Source organism: Tyto alba, unplaced genomic scaffold (assembly GCF_018691265.1).
Source record: "Tyto alba isolate M040663 unplaced genomic scaffold, T.alba_DEE_v4.0 Super-Scaffold_22, whole genome shotgun sequence".
Classification (NCBI taxonomy): Eukaryota; Metazoa; Chordata; class Aves; order Strigiformes; family Tytonidae; genus Tyto; species Tyto alba.
The window spans coordinates 24,624,233-24,651,838 of record NW_024881296.1 but is presented as its reverse complement, the minus strand read 5'-3'; the positions used below and the strand labels follow the sequence as shown (position 1 = coordinate 24,651,838).

Here is a 27,606-nt window from a genome sequence, read left to right as displayed (position 1 = left end):
CATAGGCCTTAAAAAACACAGCGTAACGTTCATTTCTGACCATAGTCTCGTCATGACAGACTTAAACTGTGAACAAAAATGTAGGTCATTAGCCCTAATTAACTTTTTATCTAATAAAGCATTTAACATGTGAATTAATAAAGCATTTAACATGTGAATTAATAAACTAGTGATTTCCATTTGATTCTCATACTTAATTTAGGCACTTAACTGTCAAAAATACTAATGAAGCCTGAATTTTATACAGGTGTAGCTTTTTATACTGCTAGAAACATTGATGCACTGAATTTCCTAAAATAGCACTAATACCTTAAGAGTTTCTTCTTTTACAAAATCTTATTATTCCTGAATAGGTACTTAATGATTGAAAGAAAATGACTTAAACTAGCCAAGGTGAATTGTTTAGAATAAAACCGCTCTTTTTTATAATGAAACATTTATGCATTAAATTTGCATACTGACTAAAATCAGTATTTCTCCACCTTTCAAGAAGTTAAAAAAATGCACTGTCTTTATTTTATTTTAAAATGGGCTCTGGCAGAATCTCAAAGACAACTTCCCTCTTCTGTGGTAGAGAAGAGAGACTACTGGCCAGCCCATTATACTTAAAATTCTGGTTTTCTAACAGGATTTCCTTCCAAACCTTTACAGGGAAGTTCAAGTTCACAGGGACAGCAAATCCTAGCTCTCTGAGGAAAATTAATCTCAAAATCCAAGGGTGAAACCTGATGCAAATGAAATTAATGAAAACAGTCTTGCTGACTTTTCATGGAGTCTGGATTTTACCCACAATCCTAAATTGTATAATCAAACCTGAAAGTCCTAGTCTTTTTGTTTATTAACTTTTTTTTTAATGGGAACAAGCAACAGGGCAAGGTCAAATGATGTGCTTGGATTTAATCAAATTTATCTAATCTAAATGTGCTAAACATGTCCTGCTCTCACAGTGATTTTTCAGACTGTAATTAGCCTTCAGTTGGACTGTTCATACTTGGGTTTTAACAGAGTTAAATCTTCTAATATATGCGGTCCTTTTAAGGCACAATAAAAATAACCTTTAGGGAATCACCTTCCCTAAATAAACTCATGTTTGACTACTACTTTTTACACTTTTCTCTTCCAACCCGTTACTGACGCAGTAATCCAAGTTACATCACAAAAAGGGTAACATTTTCCCACTAATGGGATTGACTTCCATCCTCTCTGCTTTGACACATTTTATAACTTTTCTAGCAGTGTTAAATGTTCATGCACTAGATGGGGCTCCAGCATTTTTATTACCCCAAACATACAATCCATATCTTTGCAGGACCAAGGTACCTGAACTGTTGTTAAGAAAGTCACCCCAAGTATTTAGTGGAGATACAGCACAGTCTAGCAACTTTGTACTGTGACAACAAACTCCATTTAGATCTCTCAAATTATTACACTGAAAACAAATGGGAGGTGCTGTTTAGATGAGACAAAGGCTCAGATTTTGTATAAAAATCACCAGGATTCTCCCACTCAATCAAGCATTTGCTTCTTTGGTCAATTTTCCTAAGATCCTAGGACAAGCAGCCTCTAGAAGGTCTCTCCACAAATTTAACAATCATATCATTTCAAGTTTGCAATCAACTTTAAAAGGACACAATTTAAATCTTCAAACTGTATCATTAGATAAGTTAGTAACTTGAAGTAGTTGTAATGTTTCCTGCCAAGAAAACCAGATAATGCAATGAAAAAATCTTCATGTATGACCTATAACATCTAAAGACCAACAAAAAAAAAGCCCTGCAAAAATGCAAAGCCCTAAGAAATGTCTTTCTCTGTTTAATCACTTAAATCTAAGCTACATGCTTAACAACAGTGGGCTACGAGAGTAATTTTTTTTTTTTTAAGAGAAAAAAAAGCTTACTTAAATAAAGTTTTCTTGTTTCCAGACAGTAATCTCGGGGACAAACAATACTGGGAACCTGGCTTAGACTGAAACCAGCAGCTGCTAACTGCATTCTTCACATAATTCTTCATTTGATAGCCAACAAGAGGTACCAACCAAATATTGCTCCTGATTTGAGATGAGACTAACTGCCTTGATTTCAGAAAAACCTATGTATTATCTTCTTAAGAGGAAAATTGCATCATCATCCTGAAGTCTAAAACTTTATGCAAAAAGTATTCTTGCTCTCAGAAGAAAAAGTAATCTTTAGTGACTTGCTGAGGGAAAGAAGCATAGAGAGCAGTAGCTTTCTGAAAGACTTACTGGTGCACAAAGTAACTTCACTACATTTGTTTTAGGAATGTTGTTTAAAAAATGCAGCATCAGGTATGACTATAAGCCTATCAAGCTGGTATCCCACCTTTGGAGAGAAAACAAAACATACCCATATTATACTTACAAGCAGTATGGACTTGCTCAGGCTATTGTCAATTCTATGAAATTCATATGCTGTGGCACAGATTTAATTTTATGAGGCTCTAAGGAAGTCAAATTGTACATTTCAAAACAAATGAAAGACAGGCAAGGAATTGTGGAGAAGTCTCAAATGTAGTCTCGAGCGTCAATGAAAACTAGAGACCCAAGACAAAAACAACCTCCAGAGATGGCGCGCTCATATAGCTAATATACTGAGTTCAGGGCTTTTGAAAAGGCAAAAGAAAGCAAGCAGAATCTGTGAACTGGCCTAAGTTGATTGTACAGAATAAATTAGGAAGATATACATAAGTTAAGACTTATGTATATCAGTGAAGATATACATATATGACAGTGAAGAAAAAGCCAAAGCCTTTCCTTGTTATGGATGGGCCTTTTCAATGCTGGAAGGATAAATTACCATTATCATACTTTTATTTATCTGCATCACCTATCCAATGCAAAAAAGATCAATATTGTGGAAGATTGTTAATCTTGTATACATAAAATGGACCAACGTTTTCCTATCTGTGAAACCCTCTCCTGGGCTTGGTTATCCTGTTAAGCCTTCATATTTAGAAGCTTTTTAACCTAGAAACATTTTTCCACTTGAGGTGACTTTACACTAAACTAACTACATGAGACATATCATAACTGCAAAGAGGTTACAAAAAAGGCTGCTCCTAGTTTTCACATTCCCTCAGAAACAACAGACCCTCTCAATATAGTATTTTGTGTGATTGCAGAACCTACGTTTATATGCACTGTGGAAAGGATGCAAGTATCATTGGGGTTGCCCTGGAAAAAAATGACTTTCAATTTTCATGGAAGTTATAACCCAAGTAAAAATACTACATCAACAAGTTTAATTTCCCCTTTAGGAGGAAAAAAAAAAAAAAAAAAAAAGTCCTGATGCATTTAACTGAGATTACAGCACTTTTACAACAAGTAACGCTACATTATCTTCAGTGATTTTGCATTATACAAGCCTCATGCATCTAGTTGCTTTTGTTCTATTATATGAAAAATCAGTATTTTAAGATTTATGCTCCTCCCCTCTCTTAAACCAAATACATACATTTCTTAAATATTTTCTTACAGATCACGTTTCCTAGATGTCCCTGTTTTGCTGCCTTCCTCTTGAGTTTCCACACATGCTGTCAAAAATTAGACAGTGTTCTGAGCCCTCATCATCACTAGGTATCGCAGAACTTCACTTTTCCTGGTTCATGTAACGACTCTTCTTCTAATGCATCCCCAAAAGAATTTCCCCTTTTTGTCATGATATCACAATGCTGACTCAATCTGTGGATAATACTCAAGTCCCCTTTTACTGTACCATTCACTACTTAGTCCCCTTTTTGTTAGTATTTGGTTTCCATTTTTAATCATGCATTTTTATACGTTCTCTAAATTTGCTAAGACCATTTAGAGTATATTTAAAACAAAATAATAACAAAGAATCCAACCAAGTGCTTGCAAATTCCCTCAACTCAGCTTCAAATTCAGAGTTAAACATACTCCCTTTTTCTTGAGACCACAGTCTCTGTAAAATCCTACTCCATCATGTACTGTTTGCCACTAGAGGGTCTTTCCATAAAGTTGCTCATTGACTTTGTGGTGGTTTCATCTAGACCTTATTTCCAAAATTTATATAGAAAGAATACTATGCAGAACAGTATCAGGAGCCCTATTACAGTCAAAATTCAGCACAACTGCTTCTTTTCCACCAAGACAACTACTCTTTAAATGAAGGACATCGGTTTGGTTACACTTGCTTCGCTCTTGAAATATTTTGAGTCTTAAATGAACATAAACCCTACCCCCTGCCAGCCCCAATTCTTACAATTTGACCATTTAGCAGTTTGTTATCTTTCCAGAAAGACAATAGTTTCCAGAGATAGAATAGACAGATATAGACACAGTATAATAGACTGACAGATTTTTTTCCCTCTTCTGACCCGCACTTCTTATCAGCTGGCAAGAAGTGTGCAAGTTCTCTTCTGAGATCAAAGCAAAGTGTTAAATCCTTCAAATTGCCCTGTTATTTCTCCTTTCCCAATTACAGAGCGTGCCTTCAGCTTCTCTTTCGTCCTCTGACTCCTAGCTGAATCTGTCCTGTTGTCTTCTACTGTTCCTTGCTGGCTGTAACCAACTTTATTTCCCTTTTGCCTTTCCCAGTTTCCCAATATGCTTGTGCCACCTCTTTATACTCACCTTCCGAAACTGTCTCCACTTCTGATATCTTTTTGACTGCAATCTTCATAAAACTACAGACAAAATGGCAGCTTACTACACTTCCCAACTTTCCTCTGTATCAGGATAGCTTGATGATGTGCATTTAATATATTTTTCAATAACAGAGGTGCCTTTTGCTTTGTGGACATCCTTATTTTTTCTGCAACTCCTTTCACCTTCTGTTTTGCTATGAACACAGGTGGTGGCTGGACTACTACCACCTCACCAAATCCTCAAGGAATAATTGCTTCCCATTCCTGTACCCTGGTGGTGGAAACAGCAGCATCACAGCTCTGTTAGTCCTCCATCTTCACCTGGAAAAAGGTGATAGCCTAGGTGGAAACATTTCACGCTGTCAGCATAAACATCCTGTTTCCAAAATGTCACTTGAATGGAGTACCAGCAGTTTCTTTAGACAGTCTTATTCTGAGAACTGTTCTACTTAATCAGCTTGCCGCATTCTATATTTTCTGACAAAGATAAAGGTTAATAAGCTTTAAAAGAATTTCAAAATAGCATTCTTAAATCAGAATCCCTCCTCTGGGGACGTAACAATTTGTCACTGTGTTAATTTCTGTGAACCTGTGATGCAAGTCTTGTGCTACCATTTTCAAAAAAAGTTGTAAACACCAGTTCTGAAACAGTCACACATGGAAACATTTTGACTCTCCTAATCAACTTTTTAATACAATCTTTGTCTTTTTTTCAGTATCCAATTTATATTTTTCATTTTGTATTTAGCCAAAACTCTGTATCTGACAGACTCACTCTTTAAGGAAAAAATATTATTGTCACCTGCTTATTTGAAGTTATTTATTTCCTGACTTAGATCAATGTTACTTTGAACACAGGGTAAATAAGCAATTCCTTGAACAGGAATCTGTGCCTGTATTTTGGACTAAAGCTGGTACATTATTCTAGGTAAAGGATTCCTTGAAAGAGATCAATGAAACTAGACCATAACACTGATTAGGAAAAGGTGCTAAATGAATGTTTCATTATATTTTTCCATATTTTTATGCTTTAAAAAAAATCCCAAAGACTTGGTGAGTTTTTGTAGCCTAAGCTATGTACCTTATTTCTGAGGCTTTCAGATGCTTAAGTGAGATGATTCAACCACTTCTGAAACTTGGATGAATAGCAAACATTTTAATACCTCTATCATATTTGAGAATTTTAAGAAAGGAGCTGAAACCTAGCACACACTGTAGCCTTTGAGCTTAGCATGCAAGTTTTTCTGCACAAATTTTGGCAGATGATGGGCAGAGTGGGGGAGGGGTACGTCACAGTTCAGATATCAACAGCAGCTTGTTAAGAGCCATAGAGTTAAACTTCCTGATTTCTTTACTTCAGAGCAAAGGTTAACTCTGTTTATGAACAGATTATGAACACTTCATCACTGCAGAGAAACTAAGGATATCATGTTCCAGCAGAACTAGGTTTATTAGAGACTGCTGCAGTCAAGCACTTTGAGTAAGGAACCTGGCCCTCCCTCCTACCACCTCCACAAGAAAGGGGAGGTACTGGCCCAGCCCAGAGGAAGGAAAAGCTCTGAGGAAATCCCATCGCAGAAACACAAGGTGAGTAAAAATCAGAGTGGAAGAAAGGATCAGAAAAAGAGGAAGGACTGACAGACAACAAAAGATGCAACCAAGTAGGATCCAGATAAGGGCCATGGAATCCGGGCTGAACAGAAATACAGGAAAGACAGGGCAGAACTCAAGGTGTATGTACCTTACAGATGCAATGCAAATACAGTCAGGAAAGAGCCCCAGAGCAGACTCTAAACACCAGAAAGCACAGGATTCTCCAGGAACAGGAACCAAAACAGAAAGAACTTTTTGGAACACGCTGCGGTAACTTCTTTTTGTGTCAAGGCCCTAATAAGAAGCAGCACATTGTTATAGTGCTGCCTTCTGCCTTACCTGTCTAGGTTTTCATCACTCAAAGAACAACTTCCTGATCCTTTTGATTTTTTTGGGTGTGCGTTTATAACCACTGGATTATGAAAATAATGTATCTAAGACATTTTCCATGTCAATTAGCGAGCATTCAAAATACCTTAACATTCAAATGGAGTCAAGAATGGAGTTAATATTTATAGCCTGTTTATACCTCTGCCATTCTATAAGAATAGAAAATTAAACTGCATGTGATAAAAACTCTAAAGTGACATTACACCACGTCCATTTCAAAATCATAGATACAATTAAATATTACATAAGTAGGATTTAAAGACCGAGGAATTCATTGCTGTGGTTAAATTGGGGAAAATCCTTTAATAAAAGCATATTTAAAATATGATTTACAGAACACTCAAGATTTCACCAGTAGCTGAATATAGTGGTGAAAAATATCTGTCATAGCAAGATAACTATATCCTAATATCTACTCTTCAGCAACTCACTTGGAATCTCATTTAGCAGACCATCATAATTATCATCTTTATACGTAATTACTGAAAAGGTAAATTTCCATTAGAAAGCCCATCAGGTTTACATAAGAAGTATAGGTTATACAAGTTTTTTTTCTGAAAATTTTTTTCCCCAACAGCACTGTCATTATTAATGGTAGAGAATCAGCAAGTAAATTTCAATAGCAGCTTCATTAATGGATTTTAATTTAATTTTCCGCCTAAGGGTCTCAAGAAATTCAAAGAAACAGACACAGAAATGGAAAAGTACCTATAGAGATGATAGGGAGCATAGCATAGTACCTAGATGAATACTACTGTGCTTTTCAGCATCTTACCCTCTTCCTCTCTGTTCCTGTCTCAAATGCAGGTGCGAAAGCCTCCCACTGTGCCCCAGTGGTACAATTCAAATACCATACCTGTCTTCTAAACTGACAACCATTTGTTTTCACTCAGCAAACTGTTCTCAGGAAGGGAAGCAACAAGTATATCCTTACTTTAACTAGAGTTAATATAATTTCCCTCAAATATATTTTTCTTCATATACAGTTATGCTCCAGCTTTTCCTTACAATGATCTCACATTACAACAGGAATTAATTACTGTCTCAATCATCAATACTTGTCTCATTACAGAGAAAAAGAAACAAAACAGAACATCAGCAGTAAGAAGCCCAACAATTTGTCTGCAAATCTTGCTTCCAACCAACTCTGAAATCTTTAGCCAAAAATGGGTTTAAAGAAATTGGTCAATATAATAAGTGAAAGAAAGATGGTTGGTCAACAGGCTTGGACACAAATGTCTCCCCTTCTCCTAGTTCTGGCTTAAATATGCTTCATGAGTGCAGACTTCTATACCGTGTCCTCCTATGGTGGTCCAGCCTTTTCCTAATGAGAACCTCCTCTGATTAGGTACTGCAGCATCCCACACAATGCTGCTTTTCTGTGATGGTACTTTAAAACAAGCTTGGTATTCATCTAACAATTGTTATGCTTTCATTTTTAAACTACCTTTAAATGTCAAATTTGATAAAGGTGAAATTTAACTAAAACATACTTTTTTTTCTTAAACTTCAAAAAGTATAATGTTTTATTTTATTTAGAAATCAACACTGCTTCATTTATTAAATGTCTTAAGTAATTCATATCAGATATGATAAACATCTACTTTTATTCTTTGGAAACAGCTTAGATTCTGTTACTTATTATTAGGACAGCAGAGACCAGGATGATGACTGGCAAATTAAGACTACTTGTGCTTTACCACAAGAGGAGGGGAAAAAAACACAAAAAAACAAACAACCCCCCCCCCAAAAAAACCCAGAGTGCTGGGATTGCTGCAGTAAAACAGCTAAGAGAGGTCATGGTGGCAGACTTATGAAGTGTAATGGTTTAACAGAAATCTAAGTTCTTCAAGTCAGTCTTAAGGAAGGTTATTCAATTAGAAAGATATTCTTATGATTTCAAATATCCAATAAATATATTTACCTTCCAATCATAAGACATTTTATTGGGAACTCCAGTACTGAAACAGGCAAAGAATGTCTGCTGCTCCTCAAGTACTGCATTAACAACCCTGAATAAAAACTCCATTTAAAAAAATCACAGAATACTCGTAAACTGTCACAGTAATTATAGCAGTAATAAAACAGTTACATGGGAAGCTTATTTCAAAATAGTTCCTTCTGGAAAACTCTACATTTTAAACAATTGTTTATCTACAAATTAGAACACAATTTTATTTTATGTATAGGGACATTCCTTTTTGGCAACACTAAGGAATATACCTACCTGAATTTCATCCTCCTCCCACATGTTATTCCTACAGAGAGAATAACTTTTTTTGAGAAGACATGTGGGCAAAAGAGAGAAAGGAGGGGGAAATGATAACTTTTTCCACAATTCCCCAAGTAGTTCTGAGATGACTTTTTTCTCTGTTCTCCATCCTTTCTTTCCCAACTATAAGAATAATCTCATTACCCATTATAGCAACTTACACACTTCTGTGCAGCACATTGCATACCCAGTATTTGATTCTGAAAAATGTTTGCAGTGACAGCAATGGCAAAAGCTAAAAAAATAAGCTCTAAAATCAGTCTTCCTAAGAAATCTGTTAGTCTTCCCAACAACACAAATTTGAACTTTGGCATCTGTATTCCACATATCTGGATTCTGTGAATATTAGGAATTCTATTACACATGCAAAGACTGAAATTATTGTGCTTGAAGAATATTCCAGTTTCCCAGTATAAATGTATTCCATACCTATTTTTAATTTTTTGTTTGGTTTTTGAGTATAGTGCAAATACAACTTTACAATATCCCTCCATTTCTGATTTAATTTCTTTATGGAGTGTAAGAACAAGTTGAGTGAAGATTTTCTTTTTAAATAATCGCAAATACCATCGTAAGCAAACAGAATAAATTTATATAAATTTAAATTCATCCATCTGGGATGGAGTTATCGGGGTCATGTAGGATCTAACAGTTTTCTTCCCTGTATACTATGTACAGTATGGTTATTGCCCAAAGCTAAGTTCTGACTGGCTAAATGTAACCTTCTTCCTGTCATGGCAGCGACAGCTGGCTCCTGGCTCTGCACAATTAGTCCAAACAATGTATAAAAGCAATGTAAGTTTTCTTCCTGAAGTGCAAATGCCAGCAGAATACACTGTTTTTGGAAAGTTATACCAGGTCTATAAAATTTGGTGAACTACGTATCTTAGACTTCATATATCAATGAGAAAAGACTGCGTTCCCACAAAGTTCATTGACTGTGTTACATGATCATACGGTTCCAAAAGCCTCAAAACTACAGAAAGAGCATACAGTGTAAGTACAATTAACTGCTGCTCATAGCATGCTGCAAATGTGTTGATTCCATTTCAGAACTCGGATCCAAACACTCTGAAATACGCAAAATGCTGCTAATTATACAGACACCTTTTTATCTTAACACATAGCATAACAGCTGTGGTCAGGACCTTCCAAATTTGATGAAAGAAACTGATCTCACTGTAGTAGCAATCAATGAACTCATCCCTATATTGTGAAATTCTGTTTCTTAAAATAATCCATACCAAAGATAACGTACATGTTTCCAGAAAGTAAAACCATTCTTCCTTCTCTGAGAGCAGTTTTGTGAAACAGCCATTTGGATAAGATTTTTTAATCACAATGAAAGCATTAGACTCAAACAACCACTAACGTACATGTGTGTTTAAAACAAACTTGTTACCTTTCCTCAGCTAAAGGCTCATAAAGGCCTAAAATAGTGAATACAAATTGTTCCCTTTTTGTTTTACCTTAACAGTATTTCTTTGTCCAACAGATCTCTTAAGCAGCTAGAGCTGCATGATGTGTCACTGTCTCTTAACAGCTAAGTAGTAAGAGGCAACTAATGCCACAGTGTTGTTAACATTTTGCTATTTTGACATGAATTCTCCTATCATTCCCACTTACATGGGCATGGTTCACAGTGTGATTTTGGTGCATACCAACTACATTTGCTTTCCAAGGAAACTAAACCGGAACTTCAGCTCCAGATAATACACCAAATGAACTCCATGCCATAGTATGGCATTAGAGTCTAAACCAATGACTTTGCCCCTCAGACATTTTCACCAGTGTTTTGTGGAGGACATAGTCTAAAGAACGAGACAAAACCTGGTCTGAACTAAACCCCTCAAATTCACATTCTGTAGATGCAGAAGGATCTACAATAACAGCTTTAACGCAGTAGAAGCAAGTGAGTGCACTAAATTATTTGTCACAGTAAACAAAGCCTAAGACTGTACTATAGTATCAGACATCAAGGACACCATACATATTTCTCCTGTGCTTGCATAAACCTGCTAATTGAAAAGACAGATATATGAGTGAGTGATCCTCTGAAATTGCTTCAGAAAACGGGATTTCCACGGACTCATATGAAAGCAGATATAGTAGCCCTTAGTAAGCTTTAGTAGCTTGCTTTAAGGTAAGCAAACAAAACCACTATTTATGTGGCAGCTCTGCAAACTCATCCTGTGTTTTCTTATCCAGGTAGCACATTTTAGCTACTCAGCATATTTGTAGCTGTAGAAATTCTACAATTAGAATCCAGTTGACAATCCTCTCGTTAAATGAGGCTGATTAAAATCCAGTTCATTCTCCTTTAATTGTGTTGGCTTTACACTGATAAAAAAAAAGTAACAATTTGTTACTGTTACTGAAGAAAAACCTTTCCAAGACTGCATCAACTTACAAGACAGTATGTTAACACAGAGACTTACCTGACTCTTTCACAATATAAATAACAATATAATTAAATTCAGTTAAACTCTGAGGGTACATTACTTTAAAAGATACACAACTGCAGAATCTTTGCAATGTCAGCTTTCTTGCCAAAAAAACTTTGGAAAGTATTCTCTTGTGTACCACAAAGAGACTTCTACCAGACTTTCTGAAAAGTATTTATAGTAATAACTATCACTCTCCAAGGCCAGGACTTTGTTTACTATCTTTCTTGGTGAAGAACTGATAAACCATCTTTCTACAGGAATCACTGCAATGTCATCTGAACAATTACTGTGGCGAGACAGGAGTAACTCCTCCCATGAGCAGTGCAGCACACTGCCTTCACACAGTACATGCACCCTCGGGAGGAAAGCAAAGAGACAACAGACCTTCAGTGTTACCTATTTGTCTCTCTAGATCTGCTGCTTCATCTGGTGTTGCACGTGGGAGGACACCAGGATCACTGAAACTAGTACGCAGCAGGGTCCCCATCACGAAAAAGAAAAGAAGCCCACCAATTGCAGGTATAGCTGGTGTAATCTTCTCTGACAAATATGGACAACTGGAAAAAAAAAAAAAAGATTAAACATAATCAATAACACATAGTGCAACTTGCTCTCAAAAACTGTTTACCATTATAAATGCATATGAAGAATTCACTTTCCCCTAGTGATACATTACTTGTCTTGCAATGTTTACTGACCCTGAAATTTCCGTTTATGTATTCATGACACTGCTGAAATTTCTCATAATCTGTCCAATACAATAAAGGCCCAAATAGCATAATAATGACCTCACTAATATCCAATACTCATTTACATATGAAAATATTTTTATTACAGGATATTATAAAGCTCATATATTTGTTCATCTACTGCCCAACTGCATAAAGTAAATTGGGAGGGGGGGAGGAGAAAGGGAACTAGAAAAGCACATAATATGATGAAATAAGCCACACTGAAAGAATGTAGTCAAGTCTGTAAAATTAACTTATCATCCATCACAAAGACAGTTCTCAAGAACTTACACCTGTGACACATTCCTTTAACAGCCTTGGTATATATCAGTATTATAACAGCACTACTGATTTTCTTTCTTAATCCATTTCTTGTAACTTAGTAAGCTTGTTTACTCATTTACAAACTAAGAAGAGTGCAAATGACAGTGCAACACACCTGGAAACAAATAATCCAGGGGGGTCTAAGGCAGCATCAACAGCTCTTTACCAGCACAAAAAAAGATTCTATGGTTACCAGATTTACAATATACATGCAGGGCTTAAGACTGGATCACAGTTTTAGCAAGTTTTCCTCTATGCTTCACATGTAATAAAATCAAAAGGTACAGAAGCATTGGAATCTAAACAACACAAATATGAACACTTAGATATTACAAAGTATACCACTCCCATCAATCTGAGTCGCATAATAAGCACTGAAGGATCATCTTAGAAAACACACAGGCTGCAGACTCTCTTCATAGCTCTTCCTTTAACTAGAGGTGAGCAAAACACAGAGGTGGCTTCATGAATTTCTGATATCTGTGTGCAGAGTCATAAAACAAACCTAAAATGAACATAAACCAACAAGCTCCAGGCCTGAGGGCTTCATCTAAAACTTCCAGGTATCAGTAAAATTTAATTAACATCATCTTCCCTGTTTCTGCTGACTGCTTTAAATGATGATTCAGACAAGTGAACTTTTGCACTGGAACATTAACTCTGAGCAAGTGATGACAATGTCAGCTTCCTGTCCATCACTTATGTCAACAGGATGGGGACAGAATGGAAACACTTTTCATACCAGGTACCATGTACCAAGCGTGTATCTCCCTTCATTATCCTGTTAAATGTACTTGGATGTTTCATCGAACGCTGTAGGTTTCACGGATGCAGTGAGTCCAAACACATTACATAGCACATCATATCATCACTATGAGTGGAATTCATCTTTTGCCCTACATGAATGTAATATTACAGGAGTAACAAGTTACAGAAGATTAAAAAGACAACTGGGTATAAAAAAAAAAGGCAAAGGGCAAGAGATACTGTAGTTTCTTATAATGAATAGGCTGTTTAAATACTAGGAAAATGTACTTCAAATGCATGCTTCTAGAAAATCTGTTTCAAAGACCCAGATTTTGTGAAATCAGTGCTAACTAAAGGAAACAGCAGCAAGACAGCTGGTAGATATAAGCCTTTCTCCCTTCATGTCAGAGAAGTCAGTCAGGACGAACAACCAAAGAGAAGCTTTCATACCACATAAATGTCCTACTGTTCAATTTATTTCTTGCCACAAAGGATTACTGAAATCAAAAATACTGTAATATGCTCAGACGAGAGTACAAATAGGCTGCAAGAACTTATTTTTAAAAAGGATTAGAGGGAACATGTGCATTAATGAACACTAAATATAGCACAGTGCTATTATTCTTCTATTGCATTATTCATTACACATACCAAAGAAACTGCAATTGTGATGAAGCCTGTTGACCAAATAAGAGCTGTGCGTGTGCGAAAGGTACCATGAGATAATCTCAGGGCAGCACAGTTGGCGCAATACAATTTAGACAGGTGCTCGTGCAAAACCAGCAATGGCATCTGCCTACACAACTTCCCAGTAATACTCAGAGAATGGAAACTGAAGGGCCATCATGACAGTGACATGTTTTGTTTTAACAATAATTTCATCGGGAATTGGTAGAAAAAACAAATCCCTGTGCTGAAGTACTGAGAAAGCCTTGCATTGGTGAAAAGTGATGACTTCATTGTAGTAAAATAAAAAAAAGGCATGAAAATCTCTATCTCTGCCTTGTTGAACCAAGTCCACCTGCAGTGAAAAACACCAACGCTCTCAAAGCCCTGCACACTCTTCACCATAGGCAAGTGTAAAGTAATCTGCTTCGCTTGAGGTGTTTTCAGGGTTTAACACCGTGTATTTTATCAACTTTGACTTGTAATTACTACAGCAATAATGTAGGCAAGATCAAAGGTGTCATCTTTGGCAATAATAACCAAATAACACTCCACCAATTCAGAAATTATTTCAAGTCGAGAAACCAGTCCTTACAAAGATTCAGATTGTAAACATGGGCAGAACCATTCAATCTAGTCTGATTTATGTACCAACAGATCGTATATTACATGGACCTGCAGAGAGCTCAGTATTATCTGTCCTCTAGAAAGGCCCAATTACTTTTTCAAATTCCTGTCAATTAAATTTAAAAAACCCCAGATACTGTATAGACCTTTCTTTTTTTTTTCCCCCATGTCTGTATAAAAAAAATAGGGGAAAAAAGATCTTAATATTTTCTCAGTCATTAAAAAAATCCGCTAAAAGTGTCTTCAAATTCAAAATGTGGAATTTAGCTCAAAATTGTCAATACATCTGTAGAAACACACCTGCACATTTATGTAATTTATATTTCCATGTTTATATAACAAATGCATTTGTACTGCTCCATTAAGTCGATATTATTTTAAACAGTTTGTTTTAGTGTTACTACTTTTAAAATTGTCAAATATTGCACACAGAAAAAGATTATTCCTAATGTTTGCTCAAAATTCTTAATTAACTTGCTTCAATATTATAAGAAATATTTTTTCTGAATGGCATTTTCACTGAGGTTTTGAAGTAAATATTAGCAGGTATTTCCTAACAGCAAATTTCAGAACTTTCATGCAGAGGCCTGCTTGTCTGCAGCACCACTTATGATAAAGGAGCACAGACCTCCAGAACAAATCTCTGTCCTACTGCAGAGCAAGTAATGACAAACCTTCTAAAATCAACATGATCTGAGGAAACACTAACCTGATAGCCCCCCTCTTCTTGGGATGCTCACCAGATGGCCTCCATCAAAGGATGGTAACTCCTTTGCAATGGAATAAGAACAAGATTGGCCATTGATGGGCCATATCAAAGGACCTTAACTCCCTTATGATTGCATGGAAGGAAGATAGGATGGGCCATCTCTGGTATCTCTTGACCTTGAGATAAGAGAGGAACTAAACCCACTGAGCCATAAAGACAAAGGAGCTGCAAATTAGCCCAGACTTGAAGGACAAGATGTACGTGACTACAGGACTGAGTTTGCTCAGAAGTAAGGGTCAACTAGCGAACACAGTGAAGAAGACTCCGAGCCTTCATCTGCAGACCCCTGCCCACGACCACCAGGAAGCACTGAGCAAGCATGACGGGAGGAATTTGGGGTGGGGGAATATGTTAATGATTTCTCAGAACTAATTGCAATATTCCTCCCTATCCTCAGAGTAGTGATGCATATGTACTAGGATTAGTGAATATGTAACGTTTTTAAGCAATAAAAAGGGGCTGTTTTCTCCTCCAAGTTGCACACGTGTGCCCAGCGCTGAATAAACATACCTACTTTATAACCTTACTGGTTGTAAAGTCGTGATTCCACGCCTCAGACACTTGGTAACTACTAGACATGAGCTGACATCCTCAGTTTACATCTTAGACACAGTAAAACAATTGCTCTTAAATCAGTATCTGTAATGATAGCAAGTACTGACTAGGTTCATCCCAGAAAATACATTTTTAGGAAGTATTACTTGACGATAGATCCCACTAGAAATTGTTACTGTGGAAATAGCTTCTTCAGAGAACAATGTTTGGATCTGCACATACCACCCAGTAACACAACCTGAAGTTTTGAATTACTAGAGGGGCTTTATACAAATGATCCTTGCTTCTTGATTGGCTTCTCAGCTGCTATTTTGAAGCATTATGTGAAAGTTTGCATGAGTGTAGGAGGGAAATAAAATCAGCTGGAAGACTAGTCTGTCACAGCTACATAAAAATAAAAACACACTCGCGTTTAAGAGATAATTATCAAGTATAATTTCCATGAAGGAAGGATGCAGAACAACAGAAGTAATTCTTACCACCCAGCAACCCTCTTAACTGTGTAACCATGTTCCCCGTGGCTAACGAGACAGCAGAAAAATACACACAGTAACCGTACTGAAAAGCACACACAGTGAGAGTCCTACAACTTTCAAGCTCTTTCATTAGAAAAAGGGAAGAAAGAGAAGAAGCATCCTTAAGGCCTTTCCTGAAAAGATCAAGGCTTTCCTGAACAGTTTACTGACAGTTGTTGTTATTCACTCATGGAAAAATACAGTAAACGACAAATCTATCCAGTAGGAATAATGGTGATTTGGAGAGAGGCTAACCCTGTAGTACAAAAAAAACATTAGTAATAAATACAACCACTTACTAAAGAGCACAAAAAAGACAGGGTTTATACCTGTGAGAAATGGGAGATCTTGCTTAATGTTTGCTAAGCTGGCAGGCAGAAAACAACAGAAGTACAGATAATAGGATACTGTATCTTAAGCTTTTCATCAACATAAAACTATTTGCAGCACATTCAAAAAAATGTACTTGAGAAAAAGCATAATAAGAATAGTTGAACCAATTAACATAAAGAAAAAAATTCCTGTTCATTTTCCTTTATTATAAATTTAATTTATGTTTCTGCAGGTATTACCAGTTTAATACACCAGTAGCTCCTGGTGTGCAGCTGGTGTCCAATACTAAGAGGGAAGGCTTGCACTGCAAACCCAGGGTTTGGTTCCCATGAACGAGACTGTGCTACTTTCTTTAAACTAACCCAAAAGGTTTGTTGCTTGTCCTTCCACTCTTATTTATAGCTCCTCTCAGCTTCCCCTTCCTTTCAACTCCACTGCATCATTGCTCCAAGGCACTTGGTCCCAAAATTCTGCTCTTATGCCAACACAAATCTTTGTCAGGTTCTTCTGGGAGCCAAGTTAGTTTACTAAAACGTATGAAAACGAGACTATTTTGTTGACTTCTCTTTCTCCCTCTTTAACAAATCAAATATGTACTTTGAAAGGAGCATTGGTATTAGCACAAAGCAAGAGAGGCAGAAGCACACACAAAAACTAGAGGGAGAGGGAACCTGGGACAGAGGGAGGAGACCTCCATTTCAGCAGCTGTCAGTAATATTTTCAGACTACTGCCTCTTGTGAAACCACATTCTAACCTTGACTTCTTTCAATTTTGAGACAGCAACAGAATACCCATATAGATAGATTAAAGGCAAATCAAGACTCTAGGCTAGAAGAACAAAAATGGCTTATAATTTACTCTTCTAATGACAAGTTACCAGTTCAAAGAAAGCAGCCAAAGATGTGCATGTAGACCACAACACAAACAGTGGAAGATGCAGGGATGGGCAAAATATGAGGGCAGAGCAAGAACCTTGGAGGCTGATGCCTCACAAAGACTGCAGGAAGATAAATGGGACAAAGAGAATAATCAGAATTAAATAACTTCACTCTTGTAGGGTTTGGAGGGTTGCCTCTTTTTACTTGTTTTCCAGCAGAATCTCAGCTAGAGAACACTACATTCCATATTGCTATTAGGAAAAGTGTTGGCCAAGTATAAGGAGGTATAAAAAGAATCACAGAAGCACTTTTAGAGACTGCACTGTGGATTCTCACACATGTAGCAAGCTTCGACCTGCTATCAGTGACTTCAAAGGTACTGCACCTATGATATTAAAACATAGTTTTAATACACTCAGACTTGTAAGAAGAATGGTATAATTTTTCCCATTGTATATCAATCACTACAGCAGAAAACAATGCCACAGAAAATAACACATACCTATTTTAAAGACTAGAAGAAAAACAAGATCAAAGAATGTTTGAATGTATCAGTTCTTCAGTATTTTCCACCTCCACTCCCACCCTCACATCCCAGCATCCTATGACTACCTCTTTCAGAGGACTCTAAAATAAAGTTAATGGTAAGAAACTCTTAAAGGTCTGACACAAGAAAAAAGTATCATCAGGAAAAAACTTGCAGTGCATCAACCAGTTAATGGTTAATTCTTCACAAGCATGCTGTTGACACACAAAAAATGTGTAATTTGAGTATAGCTTAGTCCAAGTAATGTTACATGAAATGCCTAACAAGATTAGCTAGGGAAGTTCTGAATTAGTTTCCTACATCTGCTCGATTCTTTTGCATAGCCTTTAAAATTCCTATTAACATTTTCAAGACATATTAAGGAAACCACAGACTAATTTCAATGGGATCTGCAATTTGCTTCCAAAAAAACTGATTTATTTCATTATTCTTTTTTGTGTATTAAACTATCTTTTAAAATCATATAGTCTCTCATTTCAGAATGGTCAATCAGTTTCAAAAACCTATTTGATAAAATACAAGACGACAGTCACTCTCTTCTAATACTGGCTTCATTTCAAATCCAGGAAATCTGGAATGCTGCAAAGATGTGAAAAGTATGGGAAACAACAGCTAACAAAAGGCAGAATGACAGCAGGAAGGGAAGAAAATAGGGGGAATATTACTGCCTCCTTGGTGTAATAATCTAAAATATTATACCCTAATCATAAATGTAGATTTATTGAATGGTTTCAGACAAGAAGCGTTTAACCTTGCTTGAATGCCTTACTAGTTTATTCTGTATTTTATGGTACTGGATACATCTTACTTTTTGTCTCTTTTTGCTATATTGCTTGGGGGGTAACTCTACTTAAGGTTAATTCTAATTAAAAATAATTTTTAAGTGGGAATACATACAGAATAATAGTAATTATATTGCGTACATATATCCCAGCCTCTACCAGCACTTAGAAATTATTACTTAAAACAAAGATGATTAATATGATGAAATCACACAGATTACAGAACAGCATGATCCTCAAATCTAATAAATTAAGTACTTTAGAAGTTCTCTCAAACCTACTACAAAATGAAATTAGCTTAATGCTACGCTGAACAGAAAAAGCTCAACAACTGGTCTTCAAAGCTTCATGTGAAAACCCAACACAGTTTGGTTGTTAAAGTCAATGTCAAAACACATGAGCAATTACCAAGAATGAAAGACTGCTGGGACCTCTTTCTCCCCTGCTCAAATGAGCAAGTGTTCAATGGAACTCCTTGCAGCACTGACTCCATTAAATTGTAGTGAAATCACCGAAATCAGATTTACTCTGGCTGGACTTGGACGTAGGAGTTTAGGTGAAGCTAAGCAAGCAGTGTCAATTATGAAATTGTATAAGATAACCACAAACTCCCTTCTACAAGTAAAGATCTTAAGGGTTTAATGCAGCAGATATGCAACAATCAAAGTAACAGACTTGTATGACCTCCCAATTTTTATTGCTACATGAATTAACTCTAATGATCCACTGTCAAACTTCAAAGCTGGGATAGATAAAATGCATAATGCAAAAAAAACTTGTCTGCAAAAGAAACGTGGTTACTGAAGCTCCTACAAGGGCAACTAAATTTTGATTTGTTATACAGAGAAGGAACTTTTATTTTACAAAACACAATTCCTAAAATTTGATTGCATCAACTGTTGGTCAGAAACTTCCAAGGAAGGTAATAAGAAAATGGGGAATATTTAATGAACTATGCGTCAAGAGCCTAATTCTTACCAAATAATCAGTTTCTTTATGAAAGGGCAATGCAAGTATGACATATCCTCAAAATACAAGCTCAGAAAAAGCATGGCTTCCAACCCTGCAGCAAATCAAAGGATTGGTTTGTTTCAACTTCTGTTCAATAATTACTTACCTGAAAAGCTAAAAATACATTTGTATTTTAAATCTCTGGTTTTGCACATTGTGCAAGGTCTGGTTTCCACAGTAAAAGACTACTAATTAATGAGTTCCACTAAATGTACAAACTCACAATTTCTTTTAAACAGCTCACATAGAACACTATTTCCTGTTAGGTTTCATATTACTTCCTTATTATTTCTTATTATTTCCTGTTATGTGATTTTATAATTAAACCATCAGGTTAATCCCAAGTACTTATGAACAGAAATGAAAACTGGGACAAAACAAGCGGAAATGCCTTATGCCATAAACAAGTCCCTGCAGGAGTAGGAGCTTCTAGGTGATTTTCCACAGGATTCTCTGGAAATTGAAACATACACAAGTAAGCTGCTGCCAGACAGTCGACTCCAAGCTTTCAATAAGCAGTATTTCATGTTCGTTCTGTGCAACTTATAAGGTGTAAAGGCTATATATATATATAAAGCCTAGCTCTTGCTAAAGGGAAACGGCCTGTTGCTGCAATCCCTACCCATGGCCACACTCTACTGTCACTTCCCTTGTATAAGCATGAGTGAGCTGGCTAACACTGAGCTAAAACAGGAATTGCTCTCAACCCGTTCCCTTTTGTGAAAAAAACATTCATTTTCTGTTTGATCAGTTTCCTGAACAACTTCACTCACTGTATGATGTAATGAGTGTCAGTGAACAGATAGGAATACATAGAGGACAGGATGAAGTTCAACTATCATTTCCAGAGGCATTCAACTGCTATGTGGACTTAGCCATAAAATGAAATCCCACCCATAGTCATAAGAGCTTAGGAATAGTAGACCCAGTGTCTTATATGGAGATATATATATATATTTTTTTTTTTTTTACTGTGTCTTTTTCCCTTTGCAATTCTCTATATTGCAAGTCTTTTGCATAAAACACACAAATGCACTTTAATCTAAAATACAGGGGAAAAAAAATGAAACTTTAACTTCCCAGTGGAACCCACTACAGTACAAGCCTTTGCTCTTTGATTGAAAAACAGAGCTCAGCTTCACTGATATAGCACTTCCTGGGGCATCTTTACTTATAAAAGAAGTGAAGAACTGATGATCCTGCCCACACTACATATCAAAAGTGTATATCACATCATTATAAATAAAGCAACTGGGAACCATAAAGGAAGAAGCATAAAACCAAGAGTTTAACCTCCTCTTCCCCAAAAGAAGCAGAGCTGAGCAGTAGCAATTCAGCGACTTGATCATCCTTCTCAAAGAGCTGAAAGGCCTGTTTGTAGTAACTTCACAGGCGTGGGTCTCCACAAGCATTGGGGGAGTTTTACTAGAAATGGCATCCTTTGTTTTTTCTTACTGCTTCCTCACAGTATCACAGGAATTCTCTTATCCCAGACTAAGAATTCACTGGACAAACAGACTGGCATACTACAGGCTACTTCAGATTAAAAAAACCCCAACAACTAATTGGCATACACCATATCAAAGCAGTGCCAGCTCTCTGTATTGAAAACTGAGTTAGTTCAAATAAAAACAAACTGCAAGAGCAGCCTAAGGCAAATCTTTTATTTCATGGAATAAAATGAAGCACACAGTTCTTCATCAACACAGAAAGCATTACCACTACAAATATTTTCGTTAGCAATGTAATTTAAACAACTAGGAATAGCCTTCTACTGTTCTGTAGTAGAACTGAGACTTGGGTGCAAGTCAGGGGTGTTCAGGCATTGAAAGTTTAACAAACACCCTACACTGAGAGATTGCTTTTGAATCACCAAAGTTAGCAATGTCAAGGATGTGTGCAGAAAAGATTGTGTTGTTTGAATACTGAAATACTTGTCCAAATGTCTCCTTTTTTTTTTTTTTTTATTTTTTCTTCTCAGGAAGACATCTAAAATGCTTTGTATACACTTTTATGTTAAATACTTACCAAACCTATATAAGCATGTTCAAAGCAAAAATCAGTGGCTTTACTGTGTTATACTTTTCTTTATAGTTCCACAAATACATCATGCACAGTCACCTTCCTCTTGAGAAAGGCCTCTAACTGAAATTACCCATTCCATAATTCCCTTCCTGGACACTTGTATAATTCACCAGAAGTTATTTCTACCATACATCAATTCTAATCACGTGTTTAAATAAGGGAAACATATTCCAGCATATTTTCTCTTAAGCCAATTTCATTAAGAACCATATATTACAGAAAAATACACTTAAAGGAAGTTATAACAGGAATGTTATTTTGAAAATTAAAAACTGAGGATGAAAATCATCCATATTAGTTGTTAGAAGTTGGGAGTATCACAGAAGGCTCTATAGCTATCTCAACAGTAAAAAAAAAAAAAATCCCACTTGAGAATTACATTCTTCAAACAAATGCCAGTCATTTAAGAACCACAGTTACTTTACAGTTAGCTGCTGTACAGTAACTAAATATTTTGACTGCTAATGCATAAACAAAACCTGAATAGATGAACAAAGAAATGTCCAGCTTTTACACTGTTTCTTTAAAATATTTTGATTAAAATTCCCACTCAGTTTTAATTTTTTTCATATGCAAATTTTGCTTTCTTTGATTTCAGTACATTTTCAAATCTCTTCCCAATTGAGCTGTTACTGCAATTTTGCTCAGTAATTACCACAAACCCCCAATTTTAATGTAAATTGAACCAGGATTTCAGGTAGGGGAGAATAATGAACACAGGGTATTACTGCTGCCCTTCTTCAAAAGTGTAATTTACATCTCCAATTTAACATTTGTCTATTTTTGTCAGACTACCAAAACTTTTTAAAAAAGTGTTACTACAAGGTGAAGCAAAGCAAGGAAGTTCTTTATTATTACATGCATTGCAAGTGTCACTTTCAAACCTCCTCCTAACTTTTTAATTATGCAACCTGTTATCACCTATATGATACGATCCCAATCCCTGCCGAAAGAGCATTTCTTTTGCCACTATTTATACTGACATCTAGTAGATGATATTGCAAGTGGAGTAACACGATCTCTCTCCCAAAGGCAAGCCAGCCTTCAAAATCAGAGCAAAGCTCTGTTACTTCATTGTTCCCAGAATATACTCTAAGGAATTGCAACACAAGATTTGTTCTCCCTCTTTCCATTGTTAAATATGTTCTGCTGTTCTCCTCCCAGTTTCAGATGCTGTTATGTAAACAATTCTCCCAGACACACTCAGTCATGCAAGTATCACTCCAACTGTTGGTCTGCGCTTTGGCACTTTTGCGCAAAGAGGAAACCAGAAAGGCATGAAGTTAAATAGAAATGGAAATTTATTGAATACATGAGACAATTGCACAGAAGCTAAAATAAAACCAGGACTGAAGCAACAAACCAGACACTGCTGTAAGACCATTACCCTACAAAAAAAGCAAATGGTTGCATGAAACAGCATAAGATGCTACATCCTCTATCTCTGTAGTGCACCATCTATAAATGTAAATTGGTGAAGTGTAGCCTATTTCATTGAGTCCTTCAAGCAATGATATCACGAGCCCCACCTTTTGCCCTAGTGTTTCGTCCTTAACCAGGTTTGCTGCTGCCTTTGGCCAGCTCTCTGCCATGTTCCTTGGGCTCTCTCCTGACCCAACTGTGATCACCAGGGAACAGAGGCTGCCCAGGCCCTTCTTCTGCCAGATCCAAACACACACACTCCTTGTGCTACAGTCTTTACAACATCCCACCAGCGTCCCAATTTATCTAAGGATATTGGCAACTAAACTTGAAGAGAAGCTGCTACCCTGAATTAATCAGCGGCTTCACCCATGGCAACAGGATCAGACCCTAACCAGAAGGAAAATCCAGAGTTTGGTAATTTTCTGCAGTCTTTACTCTTTTCTGCTAGCCTGTTCTCTGATTAAGTTAATTCTTCATGGAAAAGCTTGCCTTTTGGGTTTGAAGAGTATACTCCATTCAGAGAGATGAGCTACATGTAACTATCTGAAGTAATGTAACCACCACACTTCTAATAGTTGCACTAAACAAAAGGATAAATGCCTGATGTGTTCCTCCTCCTTCCTTTCTGTGCCCTAGCAAACATGACAATGAAGTTCAGGTGTCAAGTATGTCCTTCACTTTTCAAGAGCTTTCCTATGTAAAGGTGCAATATAATGGGGATTTATATAATTTTCTGTCTACATGTGTTCAGAAAGGAGAAAACTTGGTGCATCTTGTTCCTAGTTGCCTACAGTGAATAAAGCAAAGTGTATGACAGACACATGCAACACTGCAGCAGAATAAATAATTTCTATTTACAAATAAAAGACAAACCAGGAGCACAAGATTCTGTTTATTCACAGGTATAGAAAAACCCTTTTCCTCTTAAAGCATAAAACCTACTTTGCTTTACAACTGAAGTATAGAATTCTTTATTCCAATATTCCACTTTGCCTAAAGAAAGAAAAAAAATAAGTAAAGAAAAATAGACAGCCATGCAAGCAATCTTAAATCAAAAACAGAGCTGTAAATCTAGTTTCAGGTCCATTGAACTTTACATTACAAGCTTAAATAACATTATGTACACTTATTCCTCCCAGAGCAATTATTTTGCCCTTTACGCTCCAAAACAAAACTTCATTTTTCACATCCATTAGACAATAACATATTACCTAGTGTTTCATTAGTCTGAAGATCAAACCCCCAAAGGTTCACTGGTATGAAGAACACACCAAATAATTCATCATGTGGCTGTGAATAAGTTCACAAATTGAAATCCAGAAGCACTGCCAGGCAATTAAACTTCTTGATGAACTGAGTACTCAACTCATGCTTGTTTTTTTTTTTTTATAGTCCTTCTTAAAGTAATAAAACAAATTCTTTTCCCTACTTGACTATTTCCATTCCTTTCTCATATCTGACACTTTGTCAGATACATTTCCAATCTGTCCATAAAGTCAAAGCTTCTTGCCAGCAGACAGAAGATTCTAATAAGATTTTGCTGAAAGGATGAAAAAGGAAACGAAGACTACACAGTTTATAAATAACAGACGTGATCCTAACCCACACTCTGTAACACAGAAAGAAACTCACATTTCAAATGTATGTTAATTGAAATTCTAAACATTGCATTTTGGCGTGGATTGCAAAACAGCATTAATATCCTCTACGTCCCAAATGCATACTAACCACCTATTAAGTTGTTTAAAACGTGCAAAAAATACTGGGGCTGTAGGGGAATAGAAGTAAATATGCAAGAGCAAGGAGTGCAGTTTTTCTACTCAGAAAAGCTACAAACCTCAAAATAGTAAGCAGCATGGCAAATGCCAAGTATAACCGCATCCATTCCCCCCCAAACTTTTAATGCAACTATCTTTGAATTAAAATTCATAGCCATGAATGCACATGAGCCCTGTTACCGGTGTCCAACTCCTCACAGATACTGAGAAATGCTAAGATATGAGCCCTCTGCAATTTTTCAGTCTGTTTGTTAGACCAGTGAACAGCCATCAAAATGTAATAGCCTACATCTGCCAAACACAAGTTCCATGCTTGTGTTTTGGGCTCATGCACTGCATAGAGGGTACGATCAACTCACTGTGAACATCCTCAGGACAGCACAAATCTCCCTCTTTGAATGTGAACACCCTCTGCTGTTTCTCAACAGCAGTGATAATTATTCATAGCACCCTATGCTGCATTTTGATCTGTAACCTAAAAAAGTGTAAATTCTTGTTCTGCAAGCCTGTCCTATGCTAGGATAAGGTCCCCCCAAAAAACAGCATTTAGGAACACGATTAGCATTGATTGTAACAGGACCTAGGTGCCAATATAAATCTAATATTTGAAAGAGTTTTATTAATTCATCTTCTGTTAAACCCTTCTCTCCCTTTTCCAGAAACCTACATACGTAAGCATGACAAGAATAATTAAAACATCCATAGGAATGAGTCCACAATTTGGTGTTCCAAAACTTGTAATATCTAGCTAGACATTAAGATAAACAAAAGGGAACACCTTGTACAATAGGGGTCTATAAACTTAATGATCTGTGTTTTTACTGTCAGCTCCTAAGCAGGAGTTTCCTTGAAGCTCAGTCCCCAGTATCACAGTCAAGAATATTAATGCATAAAGAATAATATTCACAGAAAAGCATGTTAATGACAGCTGTATTAAAATCCACAATAGCAGTAAATTAAACAATTTTAAAATAGAAGAGTTAAAAGTGACCAAAAAAAGCATTGATGTTTTTAAGAAAAAAAGTTGAACAGCAGCAAATACATTATTACTTTATTTTTACTCTTTCTTCACTGACTACTTGATGTTCAAAGCAAGGGACTTAAGTCCTCTCCTTTGTTTTTCCTTAGTGTTCTTGAAAAGCTGGCACACTACTCTTGTCACAACCTCTCAAGGTGCTTCCCGTATGGTATAGAAGAGTTAAATTAAACCTTAAATCTATAAACACAACTTAAAGATTCATAATTTGAAGGAGTATATCTACTTCACTAAAAACTAAAGAGAAAAAAAAAAAAAGCTCCATGTTATAGAAGTCAACAAGTGAAGTGTAAAGGCCCTGGCAGCATTATAGGCCAGAGGTAGCCTATTACAGTTAAATTGGTATAATAATGCGTCTAGATTACAAAAAAAATATTGAAAATATTTTGAAAATTCATGGCTTAAACCCCCCAGTTGTTAATGTGCTACTTTGCAATCGTCTCTATCTTGTATATGACATTATACTACTCATGCTAAAATTAGCTAAAGCTATATATTCTCTCAAAACAACAAAGCAACATTCCTTATTTTTGACCTACTCTGCACTCAGATGCTTGTAGCTTAGCCAACCCTCTGCAGCTGCTTCGACACTATGCCAATACCTCCACTTCCTCAGCCCTTCTACACTTAAGAAAGAATCTCTGGAGACCTAGGGAGTATTACACAAACAATACCATGTCCTCCAACTGTTGCTAAATACAATATCCATCTTTGCTTCTTTTGTCTCTCTTGAAGGACAGTGAATGTGTGCTTTCGACTTCATTTTTGGTTGATGAAATCATATTTTATTTTCTATTGAAAAGGGGATGGACTAACCTAAGAGAAGCCCGTTACAACTGAGGTCAGTAACAGTTCAGTGGATTGGACAGGAGAGCAGGAATTGGTAAAGTTGTCTTCCTGGATCTGCCAGGAATCTGTTATGTGACCTGGAGCAAATGCAATTCACCTTTCTATTATCTCTCTGCTTTTTTGAAACATACACCTATCCAGGACACAAGCATGACAAAACAATTATGTGCCAAACTCTGTAAAACTATAAAAATCCCCCCCAGTTATTTTTTTTTTTTTTTTCTGCCAGTGAACACTTATGATGGTGTTGGACTCCGCTGTACAAAAACAATGTCTAAGCAGCAAGCAAATCAGCTGGAATCTCTAGGCAATACTGGAATACAAATAATTACTAACAGGATACTCAGTTTGGCTTAGACAATACAATAAGAAAAAAAAATAAAACAGAGGAGGACTTAAAATAGTAACTCCATATGTTACTATGTTGATTATTAGTTGTCTCATCAAAGAAATACAGCAGTTACACAAAATTAAGAAAATATATGGAACCAGAAATGTTTCAGCCTCTCCTAAAAAGAGAGGGTGTTTGTCCTTTATAAATTTAAATCTCATTTTATAAAAAGATACCATTCATGTTTAGACAAGGACTTAACTGGTTTTCAAAAATGCTTAATAAGAACCT

At 36.3% G+C, this 27,606-nt stretch overlaps 1 protein-coding gene across 4 annotated transcripts in view; it reads right to left on the bottom strand.

Annotated features, from left to right (window-relative positions):
* Positions 1 to 27,606, bottom strand: part of ZDHHC14 (zinc finger DHHC-type palmitoyltransferase 14) — a 107,473-nt gene that overhangs the window by 40,515 nt on the left and 39,352 nt on the right. For 2 of the 4 annotated variants that reach the window (XM_033011617.2, XM_033011615.2), the window contains exon 2: positions 11,710 to 11,882. In XM_033011617.2, coding sequence (XP_032867508.1) covers positions 11,710 to 11,882 — 173 coding nt within the window. The remainder of the gene's footprint in view (positions 1 to 11,709; positions 11,883 to 27,606) is intronic. The other 2 variants (XM_033011619.2, XM_033011616.2) reach the window with 1 other exon arrangement.